The sequence below is a fragment of the Chiloscyllium punctatum genome, chromosome 2 (genome assembly GCF_047496795.1).
Source record: "Chiloscyllium punctatum isolate Juve2018m chromosome 2, sChiPun1.3, whole genome shotgun sequence".
Lineage (NCBI taxonomy): Eukaryota > Metazoa > Chordata > Chondrichthyes > Orectolobiformes > Hemiscylliidae > Chiloscyllium > Chiloscyllium punctatum.
Window position 1 is genome coordinate 12,587,952 of NC_092740.1, and position 13,541 is coordinate 12,601,492.

General features: G+C 42.7%; 1 protein-coding gene across 1 annotated transcript in view; it reads right to left on the bottom strand.

Annotated features, from left to right (window-relative positions):
- Positions 1-13,541, bottom strand: part of ggt6 (gamma-glutamyltransferase 6) — a 71,215-nt gene that overhangs the window by 22,327 nt on the left and 35,347 nt on the right. Inside the window, exon 2 of the mRNA XM_072591719.1 lies at positions 1,092-1,342. Coding sequence (XP_072447820.1) covers positions 1,092-1,342 — 251 coding nt within the window. The remainder of the gene's footprint in view (positions 1-1,091; positions 1,343-13,541) is intronic.

The window sequence follows — 13,541 nt, forward strand, 5'->3', positions numbered from 1 at the left end:
GTCCCCTGTCTAGGTGACATCCTCAGTGCTTGGGAGCCTCTTGTGAATCGCTTCTGTGATCTTTTCTCCGGCATTTATAGTGGTTTGAACAGCCAGGGAATTCCTATAGGCATGGCACTCTCCACTGATTCAATCAACAAGCACATCAACATGGACCCAATATACCGGCCACTGCAACGGACAGCTGGAGTTGACAACCGGAAGCGGCAGATTCAAACCACTACAAATGCCGGAGAAAAGATCACAGAAGCGCTTCACAGGACGCTCCCAAGCACTGAGGATGTCACCTAGACACGAGACGAAATGTCTGCAACACAAAATCCCAGCTCGGCGAACACAACCACAACAACGAGCACCCGAGCTACAAATCTTCACACAAACTTTGGATCCTTTAGGTTCATTAGTTGCTGTTTAGGATTGTGGGCTGATGCCAAGGGGTCTGAGTAGTCTGGAAGTCATTCTGATATGTCTTCAATGTAAGTTAATGTGGTTATAGTTTTTGGTTGCATGCGTCTGCTGGTTGGGGTTTGTTTCTGAGGAATCGGCTGATTGCGTTTATTGGGTACTCGTTTTTCTTGACCGTGTCTTCGATTCCACATTCTCACCTACCCTGATCATGTTTGACTTCCTGGTTAGGCCAAGAATCTACCTACCTCTGCCTGAAAATGACAGTGATGTCATCTCCACCACTCTCTGGGCAAGTGACTTCCAAAGACCCAGGACCCTTGAGAAAAAAAAACTCCTCCTCTCAATCTTAAATTGAAGACCCCTTATTTTCAAACTGTATCCCCGAAGTCTAGTCTCTCCCACAAGGGGAGACACCCCTTCTGCACTTATCCTGTCAATTTTGCTCAGGGTCTTACGTGTTTCAATCTCATCTGTCTAAAATCCAATGGACAAGGTAAGCCTACATCCAACCTTTCCTCAAAAGTAACCGTCACCCCCTGCAAAGCCTGAGCCTCTTTTGGTCCATTGGCCTTCACTGTGGGGTCATAGCCTGAGAGATACTCAGGTCATGGGAGCCAGTATGAACGAGAAAGAAGTGAGCAGAATCGGTTTGAAATTGAAGAGTGTGGAAACTCTCCACTGACCTGAATCAGAAATCACAGCGGCATGGTGATAAACTCCATGTTCATGGTGGTGATCGGGAGCTACTTTGTCGCCCTGGTGACGATGAGCCTTTGCATCATTGGCACTGCTGCCTTTCCCGGGAGACTCCAGGCTGCCATAGCTTAAAACGTGGAATCCAAAATAAAGGCCAATGCCAAGCAACACCAACGATGCACTGACACGGACGCAAGACTCCCGCCTCTGACGAGAAAGTAAGGACCGTGCTGATGCCCTAAAAAATAGAGAAAACCATTGTTGCATTCTAGCCCATATTTATTTGGGATAGGGGAGGGAAGTGTAGGTAAGGACAAATAAATTCAGATAGCACAGAAGACGACCATTCAGCCCATCATTCCAGTTTCTGGAAGCGGAGACTCACTGTCTTCGTCCACATTCTTTTTCCATGACCTAGCAAATATTCCCCTTCTGAATCACATAGGGAATTGAAATTACTTTGGAATTATTGAATGTGCTTCTATCACCCTTTCAGGCAATGTACTTGAGGTCACAACAACTCGCTGCATGTGAGATTTCTTTCCTTTTTAAATAAAGAAAATATGTGGAGTGAGATAGAGCCTTGAAGTGATCATACTTTGTTCCTTGCTTCCAGCTCCAGGCTGCTATTTGCACCATGAAAGCCTTATCTTTGCTGTTGGGATTCAGGCCAGTTTCAGTACTCAAACATCCTGGCAACACTGTGCTCTTTATTTATTCCATTCAGGCTCAGTCTTATAGGTTCCTGAAATCAAGAATAGGCATTTTACTATTATCTACTCCTTTTCACCATTTATATAAAGATGTCAATATAGGAGATGACAGATTACACCAAAATAGGCGGTGTAGTGGACAGCGAAGATGACAATGGGGCTTTGATCAAATGGGGCAAAGGTCTGAGGGGTGGCAGATGGAGTTTAATTTAGATAAATGTGAGGTGTTGCATTTTGGTAAGGTAAATCAGGGCAGGACTTATACACTTAATGGTCAGGCCCTGGACAGTGTGGCCGAACAAAGAGATCGAGAGGTGCAGGTGCGTAGTTCATTGAAAGTGGAGTTGCAAGTAGACAGGCTGGTGACGGAGGCATTTGGCAGGCTAGTGAGTATAGGAGTTGGGACATCATATTGTGGCTGTACAGGACATTGGTGAGGCCATTTTTAGAATACTGCATACAATTGTGGTCACCTTTCTATGGGAAGAAAGTTGTTAAACTTGAGAAAGTGCAGAAAAGATTTACAAGGATTTTGCCAGGACTGCAGAGTTTGAGCGATAAGGAGAGGCTGAATAGATCTTGTCCGTGGAGCAGCAGGGGCTTAGGAGATGATGTTATAGAGGTTTATAAAATCATGAGGGGCATAGATAAGGTGATTATCCAAGATCTTTTTCCTAGGGTTAGCAGTACAAAACTAGAGGGAAAAGGTGTAAGGTTTGAGGGGAAAGATTGAAAAAGGACCTAAACAATAACTGGAATAAAGAATCCAATTATGACCTTGAATCCATTGCTGATTGTTAGAAAACTCACTTGGCTCACTAACGCCCTCTTGGGAGGGAAACCTGGTCTGGCCTACATGTGAGTCCATACCCGCAGCGATGTAATTGACTCTTAACTGCCCTATGGGGAATCAGGGATGGGCAATAAATGTCGGCCTAGCCAGAAACACCCTTATCCTATGAATGAATTTTTTAAAAAGGTCCAAAAGAGGAAAATGGAGTTTAATCTGGAAAAATGCAAGATGCTATATTTTGGTGAAGTGAACCAGGGCAGGACTTGCACAGTTTGTGGTAGGTCCCTGGGAGCGTTGTCAAACAGAGAGATCTTGGGGTTCAGGTACATACGCATCACAGTGGACAGGGTGGTAATGAAAATGTTAGACATGCTTGCCTTCATTACTCATGGTGCTGAGATTAGGAGTTGCGACATCATGTTACTGTTGTACAAGATGTTTGGTGAGGCCATTTTTGGAGTACTGTGTACAGTTCTGGTTGCCCTACCATAGGAAGGAAATTATTAAATTGGAAGCGGTGCAGAAAAGATTTACAAGGATCTTAATGGGACTGGAAGGTTTGAGTTATAAGAAGAGACTGAATAGCCTGGAACTTTCTTCCCTGAAGTGTAAGAGACTCAGGAGTGACCTTACAGAGGTTTATAAAATCATGAGGGGCTTGAATAAGGAGAATAGCAAAGGTCTTTTCCCTAGGGTAGGCGAGTTCAAAACTAGAGGTGACAGGAGAAAAAGACTTAAAAGAAACTTGAGGGGCAACTTTTATCACATAGATGGTGGTTCGTATGTGGACTGAACTGCCAAAGAAATTGATAGAGGCAGGTACAGTTACAACATTTAAAAGACATTTGGCAGGTACATGAATAGGAAAGGTTTAGATGGATATGGGCCAAGCACAGACAAATGGGACGAATGTAGTTTGGCAAACCTGGTTGGCATGGATGAGTTGGACCAAAGGATCTGTTTCTGTGCTGTATGACTTTATAAACGTTGAGAATAAACTTGCAAGTAATATCAAGACATACAGCAAGAGCTTCTTTGAATATATAAAAAGGAAGTGAGGGGTCAAAGGAAACATAGACACTTTACAGAATGAGACAGGAAAATAATAAGGGAGAAATTAGGAAATAACAGGGGTGTTGAATAAATACTTTGCATCAGGCTTCACAGTAGAATAATACTGATTGTATTTCAAAAATACTAAATAAAGAGAAGAAATACATACAATAACTACCATGGGAGAAAAAGTGCTCAAGAAACTAATGGAGATTAAAGATCGACAAATCCCCTGGACCTCATGGAATGCATCCTAGGATGTGAAAAAAAAGTAGCTACAGAGATAAGTAGCTACAGAGATAGCGTAGTAACCTTCCAAGAATCCTTAGATTCTAAGGATTGTCAGATCAACCCCATGATCTTATTGACTGACAGAGCAGATGTGATGGGCTGAATTGCCCACTTCTGCTCTTATATTTTACAGTCTAATTGTTAATGTAGAGAAGGTCATCAATTAGCCCATCGTATCGGCACCATCTCTCCAAAGGACCAATTCACTCTGTGCCATTCTCCTACTTTCTCCCTGTATTCTGGCACATTCTTCATTTCAGCTAATGGTCTAATTCCCTTTTGGATGCTTCCTGTTCTAAACAGTCCTAATGTCTACAATCTCTCTTCACAATTGAAGATTTCTATCCCTTAAAACATTTGCTTTATTTTTTTTCGCTTTCTATGCAAAGTGTTCACATCCTTCTGCAAGTGTGGAACCCAGCACGGGACACAGTACTCCAGCTAAGTGGCATTATCTTGGCTGAATTCCCCACTATCAAACATTCATCCGAAACTGACCTGCACCTGTCATACACTTACTTTGGCTCCAAGAACAGGTCAGAACCTAGGAATTTTGTGGCAAGTCGATCAGATTCCCCAAAGTCTATCCACCATCTACAAGGCACAAGTCAGGAGTGTGATGGAATACTCCCCACTTGCCTGGACAAATGCAGCTCCAACAACACTCAAGAAGCTTGACAGTATCCAGAATAATGTAACACTTGATTGGAAACATATCCACAAACAGCACACACTACTGGAAGGAGGAGTGAATATCTACAAGGAACACTGCAGAAATTCACTAAGGCTCCTTGGACAGCACCTTCCAAACCCACAACCTCAACTAATTAGAAGGTCAAGAGCAGCAGATACAAAGGAAACCACCAAATGCAAGATCCATCCAGATCACTCACTATTTGCCATTACTATAGTGTCACTGGATCAATATCCTGGAATTCCTTTCCTAATGGCACTGAGGGTGTAACTACATCAACTACAACATAGCAGTTTTTGAAAGCAGCTCATCACTAGCTTAAGGACAATTACAGATGGGAGAAAATGTTGGACCAGTCAGTGACACTCACGATCTGTGGGGGGAGAAACGTACATTTTTAAAAAAGGACATCCGATGGCATTCATTCCTTAGGTCCTTCACTGGAACCACTTTTGTATGCGAGGTGTCTACATTACGTACAATATCCCACCAAACTGAGTCCTGGGTAACAATCCCTCTTGTTATTTTCTCTGCTTCACGGACCTCAGGAGACAGTGACTTCCAAAACCAAAAGTCAATACTTGGAATGGTTTTGGCACACCAATGAGTGCATGCCGAACCTCTGAATGGCTGCCAAGCAGTTCAAAGGCAATGTCGTACCTGGGACCAAGGGAAACAATCCCAAAGCAAGAAAGATCTTGAGAGAGGAGGAAAGAAAAATCAAACTTTTTCTTAAATTAATTTACAGGATGCAACGCCGCTGCCCAGACCAGTATTTGTTTGTCATCCCCAAATGCCAATCACATTGCTGTAGGTCTGGAGTCACATTTAGGCCATACCAGGTAGAGCCAGCAGATTTCCTTCCCCAAAAGGGCATTAGTGAACCAAATGGGTTTTCACAACAATTGACTGTGTTTATGTGGGCAGGCTTTTTATTCCAGATTTTGTTCCTATCAAATTCAAATTTCACAATCTGCCATGGTGGAATTCAAATCCACGCCCACAGAACATGAACGTAGGATTCTGCACTATTAGTTCAGTGACACTTCGACTATGCTCCCACCTCCTTTTAATTGATATCGCGTCTCTCAGATCATTCCCTGGCCAATGAAGTAAGTTTGAAATGTAATCTCTTTTGCAAACCTGTGCCACAAACAAAAATGAGATCCAGTAGCATATATTGAGAAAGAAGGCACACTTAGTGATCTTTGGGTGAAGGATACGTCAGATCATAAATTTAACTGAGAGACATCCTGGTTTTCATGGAGTCAATACCACAGGATCTTTTACATCCACCCAAAGAGAGCAGAAGGCACCTCAGTTTAGTGCAGTACTTGGAAGACAGCACCTCTAACATTTCAGTGCTCTCTCAGTGCTGGCCTTTGAAAAGCAGCTGAGATTGAGACCTTGAGTCTATGTATCTAGTGCTGGAAGGTGGGACTAATGTAAGTTTAGTATAGCTTTGGTGGTGCTGACTTGATGGGCTGAAGGGCCTCTTCTGCACTGTGTGATTATATCATTCCAGGCTTCCTAAACAGGGAGTGAACTCATGGAGTTTCTAACTCAGGGGCAAATGATCAAATAAAGGCTGCGAACTCTGTTCTTAGAGGCTGAAACCTAAGTGAATAATTTATGCAGTTTAGACATATAGTCAATATGCAGAAGCACGTATGTGCTAAAATCTAATAAAGGTGTATAAAGAAGTGAAGAAGCATTCAGAACATGGCAGAAATCTAATCAAAATAGTGCCATAAATCTGGAGAGCTAGGTTTGAATTGCTTATGGCCATTATGAAAACTAAATCTTAATTGAAGCTTTGAAATCATTCCGCTGCATTGGACCTCAATAGGTGCATTGTTTGACCTGGGGTCTCTTAGCTAGCATATACATTTCCCTGAGCTCAGCAAGAACATTCACAAGGAACTCTGCTGTCGGTGCAAATCAAGTCTCGAGTAATCAGATGGTGTCAGGGAACCCAGATTATCAACTGAAATGTAACGACTACAGATTTGTCAAGGGAACATCTGCCACCAATTTCTTCAAAATACTTGCACCGATGACAAAAGTATTGGTGAACTGCAAGAGTATAGTCCTCTTGAAATATATCTGATGAGGCAATTAAATAACAGTAGAGGCCAAGCCATTTATATAAATTAATGTGCACCCACAGCATGTTCACTGACAGTTTGACGATCTGTCACAGATGATAAATTTTTGATATATCATGGGCTGTCATTTATTCCTCTCGATTGTGAATTAGGTGGAAGGTCAGGTTCCATCATACATTTCGCACCAAGTTTGAACAGTATTAATCAGAAGACTAAGCAAATTCAGAGCTTTGAGCAAAAGATCCAGACTTACAGTTCCAGTGCAGTACTGAAGGAATCCTCATGTATTAATGAGGAAGCCCTAGTGCAATACTGAGGGAATCATGTACTGTTGGGGGTGACATTACTTCAAGTTTCTAACTTGCCTCTTGGAAGGCCAGTAGTGATCCCATGACACTATTTCAAAGAGGAGCAATGGAGGTCTTCCTCGGCTTAGTATCGATATTTGTCCTTCAAAATCAGCAACATTAATACACGAACCAAAAGTAAAATAACTTTTGTTTCAAAAAATGTGATGAGAATATCACTGACAGGGTCAGCATTTATTGCCCATCCCTAACTGCACTCCAGAAGGTGCATTCAATGACAATAGAGTGCCTTGCTAGGGAAGTTCAAAAGATGGTTGAGATTAAGAAAAGTAGATAGGGTGAATTAAGCAGGATGCTTCGTCCTGAATAGTTCCAGTGTTGTTGGAGCTACACCCCTCCAGGCAAGCGAGTAATATACCATCAGACTCCTGACTTATACCTTTTGGATGACAGACAGACTGTGGGGAGTCAGGAGGTGCTGCAGGAATCTAGCTCTGTCCTCTTTGAAGAGAGTGAAAGAACAGAAAGGCAGATTCACAAACCTTTGATGATAGGAGGGCAAGATGTGAATACAAAGTCTGATCGCAAAAGCATTTTTTCGGTATGTGAAGAGAGATCAATTAGTGAAGACAAATGTAGGTCCCTTACAATCAGCAACAGGGGTAGGTATAATGGGGAACAAAGAGATGGCAGACCAATTAAATACACACTTTGGTTCTGTCTGCACAAAGGAGGACATGAATATAGTCCCAAAAATGTTGGGGACAGTCTAGTGAGAGGGAGGAACTGCTGGAAATCATTATTAGTAGGGAAATGGCATTGGGGAAATTGATGGGATTAAAAGCTGATAAATTCCCAGGCCATAATAATTTACATCCCAGAGTACTTAAGAAAGTGGCCCTAGAAATAGTGAATGCACTGGTGATCATCCTTCAATATTCCATTGACTCTGGAACAGTTCAGATGGGTTGGAAGGTAGCTAATGTAACCCCCCTATTTAAAAATTGAAGGAACAGAGAAAACAGAAAATTATAGCCTGCCATCAGTAAAAGGGAAAATGCTGCAGTCCATTATAAAAACAGAGCACTTGGAAACCAGTGACAGAGACCGCATGGATTTATGAAAGATAAATCATGCTTGATGCATCTACTGGAGTTTTGAGAGTTTGCAGAGTTTTTGAGAGTTGATAAAGGGAAGCCAGCGGATTTTCAGAAGGCTATCAATAAGTCCTACATAAGAGATGAACATGTAAAATTAAAGTATATGGGATTGGGGATAGTGTACTGACTTGTATAGACATTGGTAGTCAGCAAACAAAGACCAGGAGTAAATAGACCTTTTTCACCAAGTACTGGATTAGTGGTGCTGGAAGAGCACAGCAGTTCAGGCAGCATCCAACGAGCGGCAGCCAGTGACTGGTAGGGTATCACAGGGATCAGTGCTTGGCCTCCCACTATTTGTAATAGACATTAATGATTTAGATGAGAAGCTAAATGCAATGTCGCCAAGTTTGGACACAGTACAAATTTGGGTGGGATGGTGAACTGTGAGCAGGATACAGATTCTTCAGTGTGATATGGACAAGTTGAATCAGTGGGCAAATATATGGCAGATGCAGTGTAATGTGAGGATAAATGTGAGGTTATCCGTCTTGGCATCAAAGAAGGCAGATTATTTGCTGAATGAGGATAGATTGGGAAAGGGGGAGGTGTAACAAGACTTGGGAGTCCTTGCAAACCAATCGTTGAAAGTAGGTATGTAGGTCAATAGACAGTGAAGAAGGCAAATGACACGTTGGCCTTCATAGTGAGAAGATTTTGGTGAGACCACACCTGGAGTATTCTGTGCAGTGTTGGTCTCCTTATCTGAGGATAGATGTTCTGGTGAAGGAGAGAGTGTAACAAAAGTGCCAAGACTGATGTATAAAGAGAGACTGGATTGGTGAGGATGATATTCATTGAATTTTAGAAGAATGATTGGAAATCTTGTTGAAAGCTGTAAAATTCTAACAGGACTAAAGTAGTTCCTAAACGTAGGATGTTCCAATACAAGGGAGTTCAGAACCAGAGGTCACAGGCTAAGGGTATGGGGTAGGCCTTTTAGATCTGAGATGAAGAGAGTGATGAGCCTGTGGAATTCTCTGCCACAGAAAGCAGTTGAGGCCAAAACATCGAAGGTTTTCAAGAAGCAGATAGATATAGTTCTGAGGCTTAAAGGGATCAAATGGTAAGGGGAGAAAGTGGGAAAAGGGTACTGAGTTGGATGATCAGATATGATCATATTGAATGGGGGAGCAGGTTCAAAAGGGCCAAATGTCCTACTCCAAATACTAGTTTGTATGTTGCTATGTTTGTTTCTGAAGGTTCAAAGAATCAGTACAAGCGCCATGTTTGAGTATATTAAAAACAAAATCTAGGTAAACTAGGCAGCATCAAGCTTGAGATTTAAAAAGCTACAGATACATAGCAAGAGAGGTAAGGATTAGCAGAGTTCTGAGACAGCATTCCAAGTAGGAGACAGCAGGATTAAACTATGTGTTGTCAAAACTGTGCTTTCAGAACACGTACGTGGTTACAAGGAAATGAGGTGCAGCTTGAACAAAAGTGAAATTCACACTCGAGAGAGAGAGAGTCCATGTCAGAGTTCCTTCTTATTATCTGGTGGCTAGACATGAAAGTGTGGCCAGCAGGAGATCTAACAGAATTCAAAGACTAACCATATTAATTTCCTCCTTTCCTTAAAGGCTGTTGTGATGAGTAGCCTAGCCTGTGTTACATTCAGTGCCGTATGGAGGCTGCTTGTTCAATGATATATTCATCTACAGACCCACGCCTATTATTTACCAATGAATTTAACTTATCCTTTCACGTCGTATGAGTCAACAGTGAAAATACAAACATTTAATTGAACAAACCATGTTCATCTGCACATTGAAAATTTTAGCCTTCACCAAATAAATCCTAATCAATTTAATCTGTGCTGATGAGGTTTTAATAGCAGCTGGTTCAATTGGTGTTTAACTTTGACTGCCTTATCTAAATCACCTTCAGTCTTGGAAATACAATCATTCAAGTCAAGCCTGGTCATAACAGCAGAATTCATTTCCCACTGGCAAAGTTTGTAAACGCTATAAACAACACAAGGAGGAAATCTGGACGAGCACTTAAAATGCCAGGCTGCAGTAGGATACGGACTAAGTGCAGGTAAATGGGATGAGTACAGTAGGTGTTTGTTAGTCAGCACAGACATGGTGAGCCGAAGGGCCTCTTGCTGTGCTGTATGACAATGAACTCAATGAAGAAATGCTAGACATTAACAGCTAGAACATAGAACAATACAGCACAGAACAGGCCCTTCGGCCCACGATGTTGTGCCGAACATTTGTCCTAGCTTAAGCACCTATCCATGTACCTATCCAATTGCCGCTTAAAGGTCACCAATGATTCTGACTCTGCCACTGGGCAGCGCATTCCATGCCTCCACCACTCTCTGGGTAAAGAACCTACCCCTGACATTCCCCCTATACCTTCCACCCTTCACCTTAAATTTATGTCCCCTGGTAACACTCTGTTGTACCCAGCGAAAAAGTCTCTGACTGTCTACTCTATCTATTCCCCGATCATCTTACAAATCAAGTCACCTCTCATCCTTCGCCGTTCCAATGAGAAAAGTCCTAGCACTCTCAACCTATCCTCATACGACCTATTCTCCATTCCAGGCAACATCCTGGTAAATCTCCTCTGCACCCTCTTCAAAGCTTCCACATCTTTCCTAAACTGAGGCAACCAAAAGATGACAAGGAGAAAGGAAGACGTATATTTATAAAGCCAATGAAGTAATTAATAGTCACTTAAAGTTGTAGGAATGTATGAAACGCAGCCACTTTGAGCACAGAAAGCTCCCACAACCAACAACATAACAACCAGTATCTGCTTTTGTGGTGAAGATTGAGGCATAAATATTGACCTAACACATCACTCCCTTGATGGTCTGAAATAGTGCGATTTTACATTTGCAAGGGTTGGCAGTTGGAGCTCAGTTCAACAGGTCACCTTAAAGTTAGGGAAAAGTGAGGACTGCAGACGCTGGAGATCAGAGTCAAAAAGTGTGGTGCTGGAAAAGCACAGCAGGTCACGCACCATCTGAGGTGCAGGAGAATCGACATTTTGGCCAAAAACCTGATGAAGAGCTTGTGCCTGAAACTTCAATTCTCCTGCTCCTCAGATGCTGCCTGACCTGCTGTGCTTTTCCAACACCACACACTCAACATTTTAAAGATAGCCCTGACAGGACCGCACTCCTTCAGTACTGCACTGCACTGTTAGTCTTGACTTTTCTGCTGAAGTCTTGGAGGCAGAGCTTGTGACTTAGAGGCAAGTGTGCTACCTACCAAGCCACAGCAGACACAAGCAAATGCGAATGGCTAAGGCAGGCTCACATTCTGGATGGAAGCAGATCTTCATACTTGAATTCGCTGTTGACATTGTTCTCTTCACAGATGCTGTGTTTTCTGCCTTTATCTATCTCTACGGACACCAGTTGGTTCCACAGGTGTCGCTCTGCAGTCAACAGACCGATTGCAGTGCTCGCGGGGAGCACTCTCAGAATTACTTCATTGAGGGGGTCGGTCAGGTCAGTTGATGGGACAGCTGGTTTGCAACATAGATTGACACCCAGTGCACGAGTGCAATTCCCACACCAGCTGAGACTACCATAAAGAACTCTCACGGAAAATACAACAGTACTGCACAAAGACAGGCCTTTTGGCCCACAACGTCCAATTCCATCTGCCTGCACATGGTCCATATCCCTCTATTCTCTGCTTGTTCATGTGTCTTAAACATTACTATCATATCTGCTTCTACCACCTTGCCAGCAGCATGTTCCTACAATCCTCTGTGTAAAGGAAACATGCTTCACACATCTCCTTTAAAACTTACCTCCCTCTTACTTTAAACCTGTGCCCTAGTATTTGATATGTCCACTCTAGGAAAGAGACTGACTACCTGCCATTTCCACACCTCTCATAACTTGATATATTTCTACCAGGTCATCCCTCAGTCTCTGATGCTCCAGCAAAAACAATCCAAGTTTGTCTAGTCTCTCCTTATAGCTAACACATTCCAATCTGGACAACAGCCTGGTAAACCTCTTCTGCACCCTCTCCAAAGCCTCCACATCCTGCCTATAGCTTGATGACCAGACTGTGCACAGTCCTCCAAATATGGCCTGACTAAAGTCTTATAGAACTTTTATTCATTCATAGAATGAGGACGTTGCTGGCTTGGTCAGCATTTATTAACCATCCCAGAGGGATGTTAAGAGTCAACCACCATTGCTGTTGGAGTGAAGTTATGTTCAGACCAGGTAAGGATGGCAATCTCTTTCCCTGAAGGATACATCTGAACCAGATGGGTTTTTCCCACAATTGATAATAGTTTCATTGATCTGCCAGACCTGCCCTTTTCAACCAAATTTCAGTAATGGCTACAATGCCCTAAATTCATGCATTAATTCAGGCGCTAAGCTCATCTGCCTTTTCTGTTATACTCCTTGCATTAAAATAAATACACTTCACACCACAAATCCCACCATGTTCGTTAACCCGGCCCTGCCTGTTACTCCCACTTGACGTCCTTGATTGAGCCCCTCTCTTCTCTTCAAACATTCCACACGCTGATCGACTGCTCCGGTTTCCACAACTGCACACCCTCCCCCCTCACCAACCACACTACTTTAAACCCTCCTGAGTCACACTAGCAAACCTCCGTGCTAGGATATTGGTGTCCCTCAGTTTAGATGTAACCCGTCCTTGTTGAACAGGTACCACCTGCCCTGGAAGAAATCCCTTATTCCAGATATTTGAATCCCTCCCTCCTACACCAGCTCTTCAGCCATGCATTCAACTGCATTATCTTCCTACTAGCATGCCTTGTTAGCATGTGGCACAGGGAGTAAACTCAAGATTGCCACTCGAGAGGTCCCCCTTTACAACTTTTTACCCAGCTCCCTAAATTTGCAGGACCTCATCTCTCTTCCTGTCTATGTTAATAGTACCGTTATGAAGGTGTTGAAGTGTACTGTACCTTTAAAAGACTGAAGGACTTAGCAAGTGCACAGGGTGCTAGAGAATATACAATGGAACATTTGGTCCAACAACTTGCACTGGCTGAGCTGCTATGAGACAAAAAAAAACTAATTCAAATTCAGCATAATTTATACCCCAAAATATCAACCTCCAATCAAGTTTGAATTTAGCATATTGACAATATTAAAAACCTATGACACAATCCAATCCTTTGGGGTATAAAACCAGGAAAAATTGAACAGATGAGGAAGAACTGCCAAGCCATCAGCATGTACAGACTGTCCAGAGAATAGCTCTCTTAAGGGTACCTTTTTCGATCAATGAGCTGTGAAACAGAAATCCCTAAGGTAAAAGGAAGACAGAGGAAGATACCAAGAGAAGATTCAACA